The following is a 19,879-nucleotide window of genomic DNA, read 5'->3' on the forward strand; positions in this document are numbered from 1 at the left end:
TCGTGAAGTTCGATGAGTTTCTTTTGGAACCCAGTTTTTATGATTGTTTTTTTTTAATTGATGGTACATGTACATCAGATGTGGATTTGAACTTTGAAAAATAATCATATCACCAACACTTGTATGGGACATTCAATTTGATGATTACTGAAGTACCAGCAGACGTATTGCACATAAACAGAATGCAATTACTTCCCAAGAACCAGCATATTGAGATCATTGTCTAATTGTTTTGTTTTTGTTACCGGTACTACTATAGATAATTTATCATAATTTTATGGACTTCATAAAAAAATTTATGTCACATCTTGTATGGTACATTAGATTTGAAAAGTAAAAATAAGTAGGACTAGCAATCTTCAGTCTCTGTCCCATCGCTTGTTCTGCTCCTAGACTTACATATAGTCCTGTCAAAATGTAAAATATTCTTAACTTTTAACACTTCTAAAAAAAAAGTCACAAGCACAAATGATATTGAGATCATTAGTTTTGTTTTAGATTTAGATTTATTATATCACATGTTCTTTTGAACTTGAGAAAAAAAATATTGTCACCATTAAGGTATAGAATGGTATGTGCATGTACCTGGAGAAGTGTTGTAGATAAACAATAAAAGATATTCTTAAGCATCAGCATTGCGATGATTAGCCTAGTAAAGTTTAATAATTGATGAAGTACAACCATGTGAATTGTTAAGGCTATTTTAGGCTCCACCTCAATATTCACAAATTATAGTCCTGTCATCATGTAGACCTATATACCAGTCAGAGTATTCCTGCATTCATTCCCTTTAAATCACACATCAGCTAGGAAATGCAAAAGGCTTTGAAAAATCAAACATAATCATTTATTTACCTTCAAATACAATACAAATATTTGGGGGTATAATTATGGAATCGCCAGCGAACTGATATAAGAAGCTCTCCAACACCTTGGCTCATACTATAGGGTTCATTACAATTTATGATCTCATTTTTTTATTTTCCACATAGCAGCATCAGGTATTCAGGTTCATTGCAAATCCATCCCCTCACCATCCCACTGCTGCCACCACTTGTTAAACTTAACAAAATCACCAATTCTGTCTCCTGATCAACCTTAAAGGGGAAGTTCACATTAACAAAAATTTTATTGTAAAAATACAGGATACATAATGAAGAAATATTTGTGAAGGTTCAAGGAAAATTCATCAAAGATTAAAAAAGTTATTAGAATTCTATTTCTTTTTACTTGTGACATTTGTTTTTCAATTCAATCAAAATAAATGTTCATTTTCTAATTTTTCTTCAATTTAACAAATTTTTCAATTTTTGTAAACATAAATTCATACAAATATCAGACATATATTTAACAGAAATCATATATGTAAGCAGCTTTCCCATGTAGGGTTTTTAATGTACCTTTCATATCAACAAACAAATCATTTCACACTTCTGAAAGATTTTTCTTAGTCAACAATGAACCATTCAAGAATTAAAATTCATGCATGTTTATTACACAACATAAATGGGGTAGCTGCTTGTATAGTACTAAAAAAATGAAATTTATTTATTAACTTTTTTCATCTCTGTTAGATATTCCTCAAACATTCACCAACATTTTTATTTTTCTGGTATTTTTTTTAATAAACCTTTTGTCAGGGTGAACTTTGTTTTAGATTTTCACCTTAAATAATATTCATAAAATTTTGAAGGGTGAACACTGAATGCAATCCAGAACAGCACCCTTTTTATTTCTAACTTTTCCTCCTTCTTCTCTTCCTCCATTAGCTTCAGAGATCAGCAGAGAGTTCCTGCACAGACATCGTACATGTATCTCAAGTATGTATTGTAAGAGAGGTCAGTCAGAGAAGGTAGACGTATACAGTAGAGATATAGGACTAGGATTCACGTGTAGATGACCTAAACATATGGATTTTCAGCAAGAAATTGAGGGCAAGTGTCATAAAAGACCAGGTTCATAAATTTCACAAATAACAAGAAATAGAATTCAAACATAAGGAAAGGAAAAGGTTCCAAATATGTCTGAACCTGGTGTTGCTATGACAGTGTAAAGTGGAGTTCGAATGGTGGATGAGATCATGACTTAATGGGAATGTAAATGAATGAGGAAAATGCAGAGGCCTATGTACAGCAAAAATTTCTCTCAATCTTAAACATAACTATTTTATGGACTTCAATGTTCATACATTAAAGTCTACAGACCTATGGGGGCCGGGGAACTGTTCACACCGAGGCCTTAAAAACTTATTCTTTGATATTCAACAAACTTTCATCAATATGTTTCTCTAAGTAACTGCCAGTTATGTCAGGATGATATTCCAATTTTTTTAAAGCCTAGTATATTATATAGAATCAATATATGTATTGTAAATACAATCTCATACAACAAACAGAAATATCTTAATTCACAAAGATTATTACCAAACTGCATGTCCTTCATTATCAATAGACTTACCATCGGAAGGGTTGAATCCTTCCTGGAAGTTTTCACTGGATGGAGAAGGCACTTGTGTGGAAGAAACATTATGTTCGTAATGATAACCACAATAACTAAACAATCCTCTTTTCTGTGGTAAAACTGGAATCTCGTGTAGTTCTAAAACCGTGACATTGTAATAGTCTTTCACTAAATGTAGGCTAGTATTCCTCACTGTTCCCTCAAACCAATATTCAGTTCCAAGAGAGATTGCTTGTAGTGTCAGAGAAACTAATCCCGTAAAAAGTCCCAAAAGTAGAACCGCCGTTTTCCCCATTTTTGCTGTCTGCGGAGTCGGTACTCGGACGACAGGTGCATGGAGCTTGGTAAAGGGTATTCCACTGGTACCACACAACAAATTTTCAGCTGAGTTCCAGTACGTACCGCCAGGCGAAGGTCTCGCTGTGTAATGGTATGTTGCTTTTCACGCTCTGTGTGGCATGTTAGATTGCCAACAAAATCGATACGTTCATTGATTACGAGTCTCACTGTAGATCAGAGAGAAGGGTCCAAGTACAGCCATTTCACGTTGATTTCGCATTTGTCGTACAGTGAGATGCGACTTTGTCCACGGCTCGTGTATGAAAGTGTGTCATTTACTTCTTTTCAGAATCGGGAATAAACTGTGTGGGCTTACGTTGTGCTGCAGAAGGAGGCGCCACCGTTGAAGTAGACGATACGAATAAAATGGCAGATTCCTCTTCTTCGGGGGCATCTAAAAAAAGATTCACTATACCTTCAGCTGATGAAATAGAACAGTTTGTGAATGCAAAGCCAAAGGTAATATCTAATATTTTTTATAGTCATAAACGGACGTTTAATTGTGACTGCAAATATTGTGCATAGTCCCATGCGTTCAGTTTCATTGAGGCCAGTTACTGAGTTGTCTAAGTAATGTGATTGATTTGTTTTTTATTTATAATTGTCTTGTCTTTCTCTAACCTATAAAGTAATAAGCATATATGGAATTTTTAGGGAAATAATAGATAGCTGAATTCTAAGCCCAGCTCTGACTTATTAACCCTGCCATGTCAACACCAACTTCCAAGTCAATCTAAATTAAAAATCAAATACAAACAGCAAAGACAATGTTCAGCTAACATTTGGACGTGTTATGAATGTTCTTAAGACTTGAATTAAAACAATCGACATCGTTATTTGAATGGTTTGTTGAAACATTTTCAGAACGTATAAATTTGTGAATGGTGGAAAGTTTTTATTCTATTTCAAACAGACAGATAAATTGAAAAACAAACCTTGTGAATATTGTAGACGTTAGAAACTTTTTTAAAATAATCAAAACGTTCTGAGGATATTCCATGGACTTCCAGAAAACCTTTCAAACCTGTCTACCATTGTTTGTAAAATGTCAAGAAAGGTTCATGATCATTTTTAGAACCTTTCTACCTTTCAAAGTGTTTAAGAAACCTTCAATTTACTGTTTAAAAAAATAAATAACAAAGGAAGTAAAATGAGAAGCATTGTATATTTCTGGAAAAATCTGTGAAGTGACGTGTGGTATTCACTGGTTCACTGCTACCATCCTGCCTGTGGAGAATCTACAGGTAGGACTATGGTATGCCAATGCTGTATTGAGCACACACTTAAAAAAATCATTAAAATATCCCTTTTGCGACCAAAATTATTAATTTCCATACAGTTGCAATTCAATTTTCATTAGTATCTGAGAGTAATTTTTGTATTGACCAGAGCGCTCCAAAACTTGAATTTTGGGCATATTTTTGTGTACTCCCTCTATTGGTGAAAAGTAATATGGCAAGTAAATTTTCATTTTTCAAGGTCTAGTTTTAATAAAGAAAAAATAATTTAAAGAATCAAATTTACATAACAGCCAAGTTATATAATGAAAAGCTGTAATGGAAAATTACAGTTTAAAAAAAATCAAGCATTTGTCCAAAAGAAAAAGAGAAAATAATCCAAACATTGTCAACCTTATTTTGCCACACATAGAGATGTAAATGAGAATGAGTGGTAAGTACATGTCACCTATGTAAATACATCCAAAAGTAGTTGAATTGGTAGATAATGGATCAAAATGGTTGATACAGTTTGGGAAGAGTTTCAAGTTGAGATCTACTGCCAATGACACAGCTAAGTTTAATAGAACAGACCACTTGTCCCAATGGACAGAAAGAACAAAAGACTTGTAATGGTATTTCGAATCTAGGCCTAGATATTTCTTTTGATTCCCTTCCATGTGTTCCCACATTGAGTAGATGGTGCTTTGTATTGTTTAAGAATTATGTACATGTATGCATGCTGGTTCAATGTTGGGTACATTTTTCTAATGGCAGTCAGCCTCCATGGATTATCTGCATTTATGCATTCAATCCACCTGTTGAATGTATTAATTTCTTTGTCATGATGCATCCATTGATTGGGTTCGATTAGGAAAGACTTCATTAGAGTATTCCAATGCTTCATGATATGTAGTTCTCAGGGGTGGATCCAGGATTTTCCAAAAGGAGGGGGGGGCACACATTTCATAGGAAAATATGACAAGCAAAAAAGAAAGGGGACACACTTCTCCTCTTTTAATGGCAGCTTTACATTGAAAAATTTAATTTTGCTTCTCAAAAGGGGGGGCAACGGGTAGGCTGTGTCCCCCACCCCCCCCCCCCCCCCTCTGATCCGCCAGTGGTACTTCTATAAAATTATGTTGATACATACTTTTGATGAATTATTAATGGTATGATGTATGAACATTTTTTTTTAAATTCCTATGTGTACTACAGTGCGTATCAAAAAAAAAGTTTACACTTTCAAAAAGTCCTGGAAATTAAAAAATATACAACATGAGGTTAATTTTTTCACATATCTTAGGTTTGGGTCTTATCTGTCCAATGCAAGTAAAAGTTTTGACAGAATGTTACACTTGAGTAAGCACTGTCCATTTTTGTAAAGCTCGCAGAAATCTGTTTGCACAGAAATGTTCGTTTTCACGCTGTGTCAAGGAGAAAGGGCAAAATCAAATTTACCCTGCGAAACATTTCTCATACATTTCCCTTGCACTTTTAGTCAATAAAAATTAGACATATACTTTTTTTATATGCACTGTATAGGTACAATCACACTTCAGGTCAAAGAATGCAGCCTCTCATGGTGGATCTTCCTTACAACATGGGGCCGCTACAACTAGCTCAGGTTCAGGTCTGTCAGATCATGAACCAATCTCCAAGAAGATGGACACCAAACATGCACCATCCACCGCAAGACTTTCGGTCACAGAACAGGATGAGACGGGTAGAACGGTTCAAGATAAGCCTGCATCTGTAATCGGTCAGGGAACAATATCCAGTGAAAGCGCAGATGCAATGAGGACTAGTCTAGAGCTGCGACGCCAAAGAGCCGATGAGGCCCTGAGAGAAAGATTGGAAGCAGGGGCACAAGCTCCCGCTCCTCAAAGACCAAGGTATGCGGAAGCACCAAAGAGGAGATTAGATGAAAGATCAAATGCCACTTCCTCAAGTGCCACATCTGCAGGAGACAGAAGCAATGTGCAATCCAACCCATATAGAATACCACAAGCTTCTGAAATTGCCAGAAGGGGGAAGATCGGCTCTTCCTTCGCAAGCAAGTTCCACATGCTGGGGACTGCAGAAGAGTATAAGATTCCACAGGCAGCAGTAAAGCAGTAAGTTGGTATTTGCATACACATCCATCTTTGATGACCAGCCCGAGATGAAATAATGCAAACTTATGAAACAATTATATTGATATAATGGTACAGCAACAACAATAATAATGATAATGGTAATAAACTAATAATGATGATGATATTTGTATTAATAATAATGATAATAATGATCATAAAAATGATGATGATGATGATGACGATGATGACGATGATGATGATGATGATGATGATGATGATGATGATGATGATGATAATAATAATGATATTTAGTAATGTATTGCATGAGGGTGATCATGATGATAGATGATATTTCTCAGAATTTTTTGTTTATTCATTTAATTTTTCAGATCAACCGATTCTTCTTTACCTGGTACATCAGCTGGTGCTTCAAGTAAAGTTCCATCTGGAAACAGTGTAATTGTTAATCCCAGGCAGGTCAGTAGATCTTTAAAATATTAATTCTCTTTAAAATTGATATGGACAAATTGCTTACGGAGCTGATCGTTCTGAGGTGTTGAATTATTGTTTTAGTGGCCCAAACATGGAGAAGTATATGTGTGAATCACATTGTAACTGAGAGGAAATTGGGCTGTATATCAAATGTGTATAAGCCAGTTCGTAGTTCCTTTCTGCGCATGATCAAAAGATTCCACGCATGATCAGAGGAAGGTTATTTGTACTAAAATGACATGGTGGTTTAAAATCTTATAAAATAAGCACCAACTTTGATGTCTTGATTATTCATATATTCTTTTGACTTGTGTTTTTCATTTACATCCAAAAACAAGAACAATGCCTCCACGAACGACTGGTATTTCACAGTTTGCCAAGTACATTGTGCAACATGCTATGATATGCATTCAAAGTAGGAATGCAACAAATACCTTCATAAAGTGTTCATTGGTGTGCTATTCTAGTCACCTGGTCTATTCAATTTCTTCATCCTGCTATGTAAGGCATGCTTACGTAATATCTTGCTTTGAAATCTGCCTATCTCAATGAAAGAAACGAAAGGTCATTTGACCAAAATTGTCCATGAAGTAACTATGAACTGGTGTATTGGATTGGATTGGATGGGGTATTATAAGAAACTTGCAAGCAATTAAAAGTCAACTAACAGTCCTCAAAGTCAATCATAAGTTTTGCGATTAATTGGAAAATTGCAATAAATTACAAATATATTTAACAACAGCAAGTTATATTATGATTTCCTTGTTCTTTTATTGTGAGAAAAACATTCATACAATAAAGGGATCATTTCTCTTTGTGATGCTCAGTTAATTTTAACAATTTTCAAACAAAGATGAAATGTGTGTGAATGCTTGTATTTGTCCTTATAAAAAAAACCCTGAAACAGACCACAATATAGGATGAAAAACTATAATTGAGACTCAAGTAGCAATTTATTAGCAGCCTGATTTTGAGAACCGTCTGTAAGATGCATTCAGCTTTTCTCAAATTCGGAAAGTCTGTTGGCTGTGTTGACTGCCTTCTGTTATGTGTATCTCCTATGCACACACTATTACGAGCCGCAATGTACATTCAGTGTACCTTATAAGCACTGTGTGTAGGTCGTGCTTGGCTAATCCGGAGTTTATGTGTTGTAGTGTACAGATTCGCTGTTTCACAGTCATCGAAACCAACCCCCAATTATTTTCAAACTTTGGTTTACATCTGCAAAGTTTTAGAATGGTTCCTGTAGATATGATACTTTCAAACTTTTGGGATGGTGTTTTTACACCATAAGCCTCATGTTTAGCCCATTTTCAAGAACCAAATTTGATTTTTTTTTTTATCAGGACAAAGTGTAATGATCACTTCAATTTTTTTGTTTTATCTCACTTGGATATTGGTAATGCTCTTATTTTTATATTACCACAGATCACACTAACTTTACAAACTTCAATGTGCTCAGAATGCAGCTGCCATGGTTATCAAGTAATGCAGCTGGGGATGTCTAAGTATGAATACATTTCCCGTGTTCCTACAGTAATCTGCTGCATTAGATGCGAATTTGTAAGAGCAAAGAATTCAGAATCTTCACATTCACCTGTACATTGATCAATGGCTGCCCGTTAACCTGACAAGAATGTGTTTCTGCCAAAAGAACCCCTAATCTTTCCAATTTCTATTGTGTTGATGGGGCAACCAATATGCCACTTTCACAGCTAATGAATGTAAATCACAAATCAAAATGTACATGTATTTGCTATTTTTGTATTTTATTTTCGTTCTTTCCAATTTCTTTCAGAGAGGTAATCCAATCCTGAAGCACATTCGTAATGTTCCTTGGGAGTTTGGTGATATAGTCCCAGACTATGTCATGGGAAGAACTACATGTGCCTTCTATCTCAGGTAAGTACCCCTTGGGTATTTCTGGGGGCAGTTTCATAAAGCTATTCGTAAGTTAAGAGCGACTTTAAGAAAGACTGGTGAATCTTTGCTACATGCTAAATCATCACCAATGAACATTTGGTGTATACCTTTTACCATAGTAAAAAGAGGGTGACCAGTTGTTCTTAAAGTCACCCATAAATGATTCTTGGTATCACATTATTACCCTGGCCGTAGCTTAGACGCCATGTCGGCGCTAAAGCGTCAAGGAATAAATCCTACCGGGTACCCATTCACCTCACCTGGGTCGAGTGCAGCGCAATGTGGGTAAATTTCTTGCTGAAGGAAAGCACGCCATGGCTGGGATTCAAACCCACGTCCCTCTGATTGAACGACAGGAGTCGTAAACCACTAGACCAAGACGCCCCCCACAGAGAGACAAATTTGATTGTTTTGTGGCAAACTATGACATAAATTTCTTAGGTTTGTGATCACACTTCCCCTGCTTTAAAACAGAATTACATTGAGTAGTAAAATGAATGGAATTCCTTGAATGGAATTCCTTGAATGCTGGAGCACCCAATAGGGTACCTGTTAAAAGCAGGAGTAAAAGTATTTGGTACTTTGAAACATAAATTCTTAGGTGTGAGATCACACTTCCCCGCTCTTACACAGAATTAGGCCAAAAAAGGAATTGTTGACTTGGTGTAACACGCCAATGAAAATTTGGGAAGGTAGGGCGGAATTTTTTTTTGGGTTGTTGTTGTCGCTTGTATTTGCATACATGAAAGTAGCAATTTATACACATACATACATACAGTGGTGTAGATAGGTCCTCGGACATTAGGGATAATCTGATGAGAGGGGTAGACCATAATATGTTCAAATAACTCCCCCACACACACACACACTAACATGGACACAGAACGAGCCAGAAATTGTTGAAATCTTAAAAGCAAAGAACATCCAGGGTTTTTCCACATTGTGAAATTGATATTTACACAATCGATCGCACTTGATAGCGGACAAAAAAATAAAGAAGCATAGGGTCGGCGATGTTTCTAGGTTTGGATGGGTTTCGCCAAGTAAACAATGTTTTTGTTTGGCCTTACATTAAGTAGTAAAATGGGTGGAATTCCTTGAATGCTGGAGCACCCAATAAGGTAGTCCAGATTGGACCTTGTTGTTTGGAAGTGCCCTTTCCCAAAAGCTAACATAGAGGGCACATGTCTCCCAATCTCTAATCAGCGCCAATCTACTCATCTTGACTCCCCAGTTGAGTAGATTGGCGCTGATTAGAGATTGGGAGACATGTGCCCTCTATGTCAGCTTTTGGGAAAGGGCACTTCCAAACAACAAGGTCCAATCTGGACTACCAATAAGGGTACCTGTGGTGTTAAAATTAGGGGTAATAGAATGCAGTACTTTGAAACATAAGCACTAAATGTTGCATATTATTATTAATTCATAATTAGTTTAATCCCTTTTCCCTCCTTTGTAGTTTACGTTATCACAACCTCAACCCAAACTACATCAGCGAACGCCTGACAGAACTAGGTCACAAGTTTGACCTCAGGGTCCTTCTAGTGCAAGTGGATGTGGTAAGTTTAGAATTTGCTACAATTGTTAAGAAAATTTAAAGCATTTTCGTTTGTGAAACATAATTGGGTAGATCAGTTATTAACCTTATATTAGATGCATTCATTTTCCATTGGAAACCAGTAATTCAGTTTGACAGAGGATCCGATTTCTGAATGCCTAAGTATACCAAATTGATATCTCATCAAATAGAAGATTATGATAATAATACCCAATATAAAAAATACGCTTTTCCAAAATGGCCCAAAGCGTTTACGATTTCAAATTCATACAAAAGACAAACAAACAAAACAAAAAGAAATACAGAATGACAAACATGTAAAACAAAAGCAGTTGCCTAGAACAATAAAGTTTTTAGGGACTTCATAAAAGATTCAACCATTGTGATTTTCTTAATGTGAGAGGGAGTTTGTTCCATTCCACTGAGGATGCAACAGTGAAGGTTCTATCTACAGTCTGACTTTGTTTAGTTGGATAATATATTAAAGTGGGTCTTGATAGGATCTAGTTCCTCTACCTGGGACATAAATTTCGAAACAATCAGACAAATATTTTGGGGCTAGGTCATTGAGTGATCTGTATAAAATGATGCGTTGTCTAATCGGGAGCCAGTGTAAATTATGTAACGGGTTCAGGCGGTGTATCACAGCAGACTTCCAAGACGGGCAGCCCAATTCTGGAGACACTGGAGATGATTTAAGTGAGTCCCTGGTACTGAAGAAAGAAGACCATTACAGAATACAGATAGATACAGATAAATGCTGGGTATATGCCTATTGAACTGTAACGAAAACAAGAGATAACAGTCCACCGCATCAAGTTAAAAAATAGAGATAGGTGCAAGTGTCATAAATGAGAGATAAATTTGTTCACGTTGGTTACAATATGATTGCTATTTCGGGCGAGCACACAGCCAAAGTATATACCATCAGGTTTATTTATGGTGCCATTTCATGTCATCTTGTACATCATATTACATAACAGCTAAATCTGCCATGGAGCTATACCAATAATTTTTACTTTTTTCATTGAGCTTGTTATAATATAGGAACCCCTTGAACTATCTAGCCTATGCTCGTCTCTCTGTCTGGTTAAACAGAGAATCCAAATTTCAAGCTCATTTGAGATGTTTCTATAGAATACCATGATCGTCAGCTAAATGTAGGTTACAGAAAAGCCCCAGTATATTTGTTTGTACATTAAAACAAAATTAGGATGTCCTCATGTGTCCTTGAGAATAATCCAGTATCTGCTGGAAATGGTTTATTTCCAATTCGTCTAATGCCAATTCGTACAATTGCCAACTCATCTACTATCTTTTGGTCTACCATCAGTTCGTCCACTTACCACATGGTCTACTTTCATTCAGTCTAATGCAGTTCCGTCTAATAACCAGTTGGTCCAATAGTCATTTGGTCCATATACCATGTAGTCTAATTAAACTAAAGTGTTCATTGTGCAAAATGAATGAAAAGAAAATGGGTATTAGACCAACTGGTTATTAAATGAAATGGTAATAGACGAACTGGTGATTAGACGAAATGTTGATGGACGGAATGGCATTCAACTAAATGAAGGTAGACCATGTGGTGCGTGGACGAGTTGGCAGTGGACAAATTGGCAATTTACCGCCGGAAATTTGGATTCTCCGTATAAACACAAATGTGGAGCCCATGAAATTTCTGTTACTGTAATTGGTATTTTTCTCTTTGTAAATCTTTTTTTTCCAATAGAAAGACCCTCATCATTCAGTGAAGGAACTGGCCCGGCTAGCAATACTTACTGACTGTACACTCATGCTAGCTTGGAAGTAAGTATTTCAAGGAACTTTGAAAAAATATTTCTCACAACTTCATTTACTCTGACATGCTTCAATACTTAATATGCTCTTAATTTGTAATTTTGTATTAATGGTTTCAAACACCTCATTGATGTAGATGTATAATGAGGAATCATCTTCTGTTTTTTTTTAATGTTCACCATATGGAAATTAGATGACCTCATATAATAAAGTATGTATTTATATAGCAAAAAAATTGCACGCACATAGAGCTGGATGTAAACTACAAGACTGTATAGTAACATTTTCAAGAACTGAATTGTTTATATTTTTTATTAATTAATTGTACAAAGGAGCATATGAAATTAAATCCACTTAAACCAACACAAGTCAAAATAATCATACATTTAGTATATGTTTGGTTCAAAATCACAATTAGCAATGACTCTGTGTGCGGATTCAAGTCTGTTGCGTAATTATATTGGAACCACGTACCCAGGTGTCACAAAATTGATCTCAAAAAGGTGCGCAAGACTTGAAATTTAAAAGTCAGCGAAAAGCTAGGTCTAAATATTTCGCGCAGTGGCTAAAGGCCCTATCTCACAAACGGAGACGTCGCCGCGACAGTCTGCTTATCAGTCGCTGCAGTCGCGGAGATGTCTCAGAGACAAAAATGGCTTGCGCTCTCACCAAGGAGACGTCTCGATGGAACGTTTGAAAGATCATACACCTGACTTGGAGCAGGAGGAGGGATATCAGCACGCGTTCAGTCACGTGGTTTCTGAAGTGGGTCAAACAGTGTGAAGAAGTGTCGCGGAGACGTCTCCGCAATATATTATAATTTTTTTTGGTCTCCAGCAGGTCTTCGCGATGTCTCTGAGACGTCTCTGAGACATCGCGGAGACATCGCGGCGACGTCTCAGCAGTCGCGGATATCATTAGTCTCCGAGACGTCGCAGCAACTGATGGAGACTTCTCGGAGACGTCGCGGAGACTAGAAACAGTCTCCAAAAATATTAAACATGTTTAATCTTCTTGCGACTCCTCGGAGACTCTGTAATTTTCATGAGACGTCTCTGCAACTAGCAAAATTTGTAGTCGCGAACTAGTTTCAAGCCCAGTGAGATACCCCCTTTAGTGATGAAATTTGTCAAAGGGGATCATATCACCCCCCCCCCCCCCCCCCGGTTAAGCTTTATGTTTTATGTTACAGGGCTGTGGGCAGTCTGGATCAAGATTGTGTGGGTGCATTGTGGTCTAGTGATTCTGACTCGCCTTCCAAACCATGGGTTCGAATCCTAGACATGGCGTGCTTTTCTTCAGCAAGAAATTTATCCACACTGTGCTGCACTCGACCCAGGTGAGGTAAATGGGTACCGGCAGGAAGTAATTCCTCCAAAAAAGCTGTGCGCACCAGAATCGGTAGACTAGTTTAGCCGGAGTAATATGGTTAACCTAGCAAGGTGGATACGTGCGCTATACAAATCCTATATTATTTATTTATTTAGCTTGTACCCTTTCCCGTGCCTTTGTAATCTTTCTTCACATTGTATTAATCTCTATTACATCTCAGTGCTGAGGAAGCAGGGAGGTACCTTGAGACATACAAAGCTTACGAGAACAAACCAGCCGATGCCCTGAAGGAGAAAGTGGAACAGAACCATATCTCTAAAGTGAGTAAAGAATGTACAGTCTCGTGGAAGCGCCGTGGTGTAGTGGTTCTGACTCTCGCCTTGTAATCAGAGGGTCATGTGTTCGAATCCCACCATGGCCTAGCGCCCTTTGGCAAGGCGTCAATCCACACATTGCCACTCTCACCCAGGTGCTAATTGGGTACCGGTAGGAAACAACCGTCATTGTGGTTGGTTTAGCAAGTAAGCGCCTAACAGGCTGCATGGAATGCCATGAATCCAGTGACCGGGTAATAATAATTGTGAAGCGCCTTGAACAGTCGTAGATTGATAAAGCGCTATATAAATGCCAATTATTATGATCTTTGTATAACTTCTGATGGTTTCAATGGTGCAGGAAAAAAAGTGGTCTATATGTTCCCTTGATCTACCAGCAGTGGTCATCAAGCAGAATGTCACAGGGGGCTAAACCCATTGGCCTGTATTATGAACTCCGGTTTAAATTAAAGGATAAGTTCACCCTGAAGAAAACTTTTTGTAAAAATAGCAAAAAAAATAATAAAAAATATTGGTGAAGGTTTGAGGAAAATCTGTTCAAGATTAAGAAAGTTATTAGAGTTCAAAGTTTTGGATTTGTGACGTCATAAACGAGCAGCTGCCCCATATGTTATGTAATGTAAAATGCATGAATTTCAAATTTTGCATGGTTCCTGATGACTTAATTTTGTTTTCTATTCATGATCGGGTGAGAAATGATTTGTCTATTGATATACAAAAGGTACAGTGAAAAACCATTTTCAATTTTCTGAGAAAATGACATTTCATTGAATTTTTACCATTCACTATGTAGGAATGCGACTCGCATATGATGTCACAAATCAAGTAATTGAAATTCTAATAACTTTTTGATTCTTTGATGAATTTTTCTCAAACCTTCAGCAGTATTTCTTATTATTTTTTTTCTACTATTTTTACAATGAACTTTTTGTCAGGGTGAACTTCCCCTTTAAACCCTGGTTTCAAGTTGTAGTTTAACTAGCGTGAGCTAATTGCAGTACAATTTTTTATTAGTACCTGTATATGTTCAATTTATTAACTGTTATGACACTAAAATCATTCATAACTGTCTCAGAAATCATAACTGAAATATTTTCTTCAGTATGAAATCAAAATTAAACAAAATAGTAAATATCACATATATACAATATAAGCAGAGTTGTTTAGTTTTTTGGCTCCCTATTAGTTTAGCACAGATGTAGACCATGGTATAAGTTAAACCTGACTTCAGAATATGGGCTATTTAGTTTACTATCAGTTTGTTTTTTTTGCTGAGTGTTGGTCTACTTTACACTTGGTCTAATAGCAAGTCTAATTCTCATTAGTTGGTCCAATTTTCACCTAGTCTATCATTTTTTTACTCCATATGAAATACACGTAGTCTTAAACCCTCTTGATCTTATTCTCATTTAGTTTACAGCCCAGTTCACCTAATTACCATTTGTCTTAAAAACAAATTTTACTTAAAGGACAAGTCCACCCCAACAAAAACTTGATTTGAATAGAAAGAGAAAAATTCAACAAGCATAATACTGAAAATTTCATCAAATTCAGATGTAAAATAACAAAGTTATGGCATTTTAAGGTTTCGCTTATTTTCAACAAAATAGTTATATGAATGAGCCAGTTGCATCCAAATGAGAGTTTATGACATCACTCACTCACTATTTCTTTTGTATTTTATTATATGAAATATGAAATATTTTTATTTTCTCGTCATTGTCATGTGAAATGGAGTTTCATTCCTCCCTGAACACGTGGAATTCCATTATTTTAACGTGTTGTGCTTCAGGCATGGAGGTCCTAATCGTCAAATTCGTAAAAATTAAAATATTGTAAAAATTCAAACAATAAAAAACAAAAGAAATAGTGAGGGAGTGACATCATCGACTCTCTCATTTGGATGTAACTGGCTCGTTCATATAACTATTTTGTTGAAAATAAGTGAAACTTTGAAATGTCATAACTTTCTTATTTTACATCCGATTTTGATGAAATTTTCAGCATTGTGCTCGTCTGTTTTTTCTCTACTGATTCAAATCAACATTTTTCTGAGGTGGACTTGACCTTTAAAGGGGAATGAAAGTTTGGAACAAGTGGGCTTGTGTGGAAACAGAAAATTCCAAAAATAAGATCAAAGAAAGCTTGAGAAAAATCATGACAAATCAGAAAGTTATGAGCATTTGAATATTGCGATCACAAACGTCATGGAGACCCTCCCATTGGCAAAATGACAAAGATGTGTGATGTCACATGTGAACAACTTTCCCTTTGTTTGACTATAAAATATATAGTCAATGTACATATTCAAGTTTTAGTCAGTGTGATTGCATTAGTATAACATTTTTAGGACCAATAGTAAATATCCCGATGCTAGACGGACACCGTGTCCACTAAGCAGCATTATACACTGTTTGCTTAATAACTTCATGGAAAATTAGTCTAAATGGTCCAAAATTTCCAGTAAAGTGTATGGTCTTAATACAAATGTAAAGCCTACATGTACAAACAATACATGTATAGTGTCATTAGTATTGAGTATACTGAAATGTCACAATTTGTGCCCCAACTTCATGGAAGACCCGCATGCATTTAGAGTTTCTTCATATTAGGTTAAATTAATGTAGAGCGTTGTGGCCCAGTGGATTAGTCTCCAGACTTTGAAACAGGGTCGTGGGTTCATATCCCAGCCATGGCGTAGTTTCCTTCAGCAAGACATTTATCCACATTGTGCTGCACTCAAGCCAGGTGAGGTGAATGGGTACCTGGCAGGAATTTATTCTTCGACATGCACTGAGCGCTGCTTGAGCTACAGCCGGGGTAATAATATCAAAGTCCTTTGGAAGCGTTTAAAGACGTTATTCATAATGTGATATGCGCTATATAAGAACTGTCTATTATTATTATCATTATTATTATTAAATTTCTAACACTGATATTTTTTTCAGATGACAGATTGTCTAACAACAGTGAAGTCGGTGAACAAGACAGATGTTACTACTCTGCTAGCCAATTGCAGGGTAAGTACCTTGTACATGAACTAACATTACACAGCCATTTATTGAAGATCACCTGCTTAATCATCAAATAGCCATTTGCATACCTGTAGTTATCAAGTTGGTATAGTTGTTGCAGTTTGGGCTTTGTTTTACGATGGGGATGATGATAACGTCATTTGTACCCAGGGTAGCCACTTCCATACCGAAAACTGTTCTCTCGGTTGGCCCTGCTTTAGATGATTTTATGATAGTTAAAACACAGTAGTTGTTGCAAACAATTACTTCATGAGAAAGTCTTTTAATTTGAGGTTAGTTGTCAAAATATTATCATACAGCTAGATCTGGTACATTCATGTAAACTTATCTTTGTAAAATCATGAAATCTTAGCTTAAAATCGATAATTCTGATGATGACCAACAGAGAAAAGCCTATGTGGGACAGTGTATTGATATTGCTTCGAAAAATACCTTACTTTTGATGTAATTCCACGCTAATTTTGTTCATATCTCAGCAGTTATTTATTTTCTTCCAGAGCTATTCATTGGGTTCTGTTCAAACTCATTTCGAGATCATTACCACAACTGGTAATAATAATGATAATAATTATACTTGCTTATATAGCGCTTAATACTTACTTTGTCAGAAGTCTGTAAGCGCTCTACAGTATATGCAGCATAATTACCCTGGCTTTAGCAGTGCAGCTGTTACGCGCACTGCATTAAAAACTGGTATTTATCTTTGATATGTTATTTCTTACATAGAGGGTATGAAGATTTCTGTATAGATACTAACTTTTCTTCTGACGATGCCATATTAGATGTCAAATTGAATTTTCTTGTGGGCCTATTCTCATATGTATATCTGTGAGATAGGTGTTTTAATTTTGGAGAAATCTTGAACTCTCTAAAACTATGATCTTTTTTTAACAGACATTTGAGAAGATTGTTGAATCAAGCAAAGAAGAGTTGGCTTTACTACCAGGATTTGGACCTCAAAAGGTGAGAAAAGTTATTTTACCCGATATTGTTGATAAAATGAAAGTATAGCAAGCAAACTGTAGAAATGTCAGTTTTGTGGGGCATCTAGACCCTGTTTTGTATTGCTTGTCATCACATTCAAATGCGAGAATTCTATGGTAAAATTTCTAGCTTACTCAGCAAACAGTAAAATGACCAATTTATATGTTTTATGAAAGGAGAGCCCACAGTATGTAATGGGCTGATAAATTTGGAAGTGCGTGCAGGGGGGGGAGCAAATTTTCCTGAGGAAATTTGGATCCGCCAGTGAGTGCACTGCATGGAATGGTTATTGCACTTCCTTATTTTTACAATCAGCTTTGAACACTTGATCTATATTTTTGGCTGTTGTACATGGAATGATTTTTTAATATTTTGTTTATCAACAGGCACAGAGACTGAGTAGTATCTTCACTGAGCCATTCTTGCGGAGGAACAAGAGGAGAAAGGTTCAGAATGAAGAAGAAGAAAATGGTGAAGGCTAAGAAAGAAAATCTTCTAGGTACCCCTGAGATGAGCAGATGCATATATTGATCTTCACTGAGCCATTCTTACAGAGGAAAATCAGAAAGAAACTCCTGAATGGAGAAGATGGAGAGTGCTAAGAAAGCAAATCTTCTCAGTGTGTTCATAAGATGGATAGGTGTATATACAGAGCCACTGGCAGATCCAGGGGGGGGCACAGCCAGCCTGTGCCTCTCCCCCCCCCCCCCCCTTTGAGAAGCAAAATTAAAATTTGTAATGTAAAAATGCCATTAAAACAGAATTTTGACCCCCCCCCCTTTGAAAGTGAAAACCTTTTTTCTTTTTTATGCTTCTTAATTTTTGGTTAAAAACCCTTTTATTTGGGGGGGGGTTCTTTTCAAAAATTTTTCCTTTTGTAAAATCCTGGATCCGCCCCTGTACGGAGCAGTATCTTCACTTGGCACTTCTTAAGGAGTAACCAGCTCTTACAAAGGAACAAGACAAGGGATGTCCATCATGAAGAAAATAGAGAAGAATGGCAAAGCAAATCTTCTTAGTGTGTCCTTAAGATGGATAGGTGCAAAAACAGAGTAGTATCTTCATTTTGCGCTTCCTGTGGGGGAATAAGCCCTTCTTACAAAGGAAAGTACATAATGAAGAAGAAAATGGAGCAGACTGAGAAAGCAATTCTTGCAGGTGTTCTGAAAATGATATGTGTATATCGAGTATTATCCTCACTGAGCCTTTTATTTCTATGGAGGAACACCAGATGAAGTTCAAAACGAAGTAGGAAATGGGGAGAGCTAAAGGAATTTGCTTTAATGCTGTGAACATGGAATTAGTAGCATTACAGTGGGCACGTCGTGGGTTCGAATCCTAGCCATTGAGTGTTTTCCTTCAGCAAGAAATTTATCCACACTGCTGCACCCGACCCAGGTGAGGTGAATGGGTACCTGGCAGGATTATTTTCTTGAATGCACTGAGCGCCGGTGATGGTAGCTCGAGCTAAAGCCGGGGTAATAATAGCAGCACTTTGTATCCATATTGTCATTATTACATTTATGCAGCTGGGATGAATATTGATGAACTGTAAGGACCTGCACTTAAGATGATCCAATATAATTTGGTATAAAGTTGCCCATCTGTTCTCTAAATGTATGAAGCAGATGTTGGAATCTTGTCACACCCAAGCATTGGAAACTATTGCCATCTGAAGAAAATGATGCTATTAGAATGAATCCTTATTCTCACATAACCAGTGAAAGATGAATGTTGATTAAATCTAGCCAAGAAAACAAGTTTCATGGAGAAAACGGGCTTCTTGACTATCTGCTCTCTTTATGAGCTCCTGTTACAACAAACTAGAAAATTATTTTCCTCCAAGTCGAACGCACAGAAGTTGAAATGTAACCTAATTCTTTGTCCTCTTGAGAAAAAGACAATCCATAATTTCAAGCTATGCTTGGTCAACTATGTGGAATGCATAGTACTTCAAAAAAATTTAATAAGAAGAAATTAAATTTCTCTTAGCCAAATGCAACCGAAAATTGTCATGGATGTGTCATTGAAAATTGAAGGATTCATTTATCTCTTGAGTAATTTATTTGTAAATGATAATGTATATGATTTGATATCAAAGATTAAATAGTTTTATATAGTTATGTCATGGGTTTAATGTGCTTGTGTACTTAGTGTGTACTACATGTAGTCTGTGGATTACCTTGCTGCGAAATATGAGATTGTATGAAAAGTATCAGGAAAGGTAATGTCAGCAATAGTGTCTACCACACCCACTAAAAATCAGCTGCAAATACAGTAATTGACTTTCACCCTTCTCTTACATTCGTCTATGCACTGCTCA

The 19,879-nt window shown here is 36.5% G+C and overlaps 2 protein-coding genes across 2 annotated transcripts in view; one reads left to right on the forward strand and one right to left on the reverse strand.

Annotated features, from left to right (window-relative positions):
* The window catches only part of LOC121422211, a 49,367-nt gene extending 46,380 nt beyond the window's left edge, over positions 1 to 2,987 (reverse strand). Inside the window, exon 1 of the mRNA XM_041617117.1 lies at positions 2,458 to 2,987. Coding sequence (XP_041473051.1) covers positions 2,458 to 2,755 — 298 coding nt within the window. The 5' untranslated portion in view covers positions 2,756 to 2,987. The remainder of the gene's footprint in view (positions 1 to 2,457) is intronic.
* Positions 2,988 to 3,073: 86 nt separating this feature from the next.
* On the forward strand, positions 3,074 to 18,262 carry LOC121422209 (DNA excision repair protein ERCC-1-like). The gene is made up of 10 exons (XM_041617113.1): positions 3,074 to 3,258; positions 5,562 to 6,133; positions 6,484 to 6,571; positions 8,388 to 8,491; positions 9,972 to 10,071; positions 11,803 to 11,879; positions 13,423 to 13,522; positions 16,486 to 16,557; positions 17,467 to 17,535; positions 17,943 to 18,262. Exons 1-10 carry the CDS (start codon positions 3,166 to 3,168, stop codon positions 18,036 to 18,038), a joined length of 1,371 nt encoding a protein of 456 aa, XP_041473047.1. The 5' UTR covers positions 3,074 to 3,165; the 3' UTR covers positions 18,039 to 18,262.
* Positions 18,263 to 19,879: the final 1,617 nt, after the last annotated feature.

The sequence above is a fragment of the Lytechinus variegatus genome, chromosome 10 (genome assembly GCF_018143015.1).
Source record: "Lytechinus variegatus isolate NC3 chromosome 10, Lvar_3.0, whole genome shotgun sequence".
NCBI classification, from domain to species: domain Eukaryota; kingdom Metazoa; phylum Echinodermata; class Echinoidea; order Temnopleuroida; family Toxopneustidae; genus Lytechinus; species Lytechinus variegatus.

Excerpts from the sequence above, each read along its gene's own strand:
- LOC121422209 (XM_041617113.1), top strand. The coding sequence starts at position 3,166 with ATGGCAGATTCCTCTTCTTCGGGGGCATCTAAAAAAAGATTCACTATA. Across the intron at positions 6,134-6,483 it reads CCACAGGCAGCAGTAAAGCA|ATCAACCGATTCTTCTTTAC; the intron begins GTAAGTTGGTAT and ends TTAATTTTTCAG. Across the intron at positions 11,880-13,422 it reads ACACTCATGCTAGCTTGGAA|TGCTGAGGAAGCAGGGAGGT; the intron begins GTAAGTATTTCA and ends ATTACATCTCAG.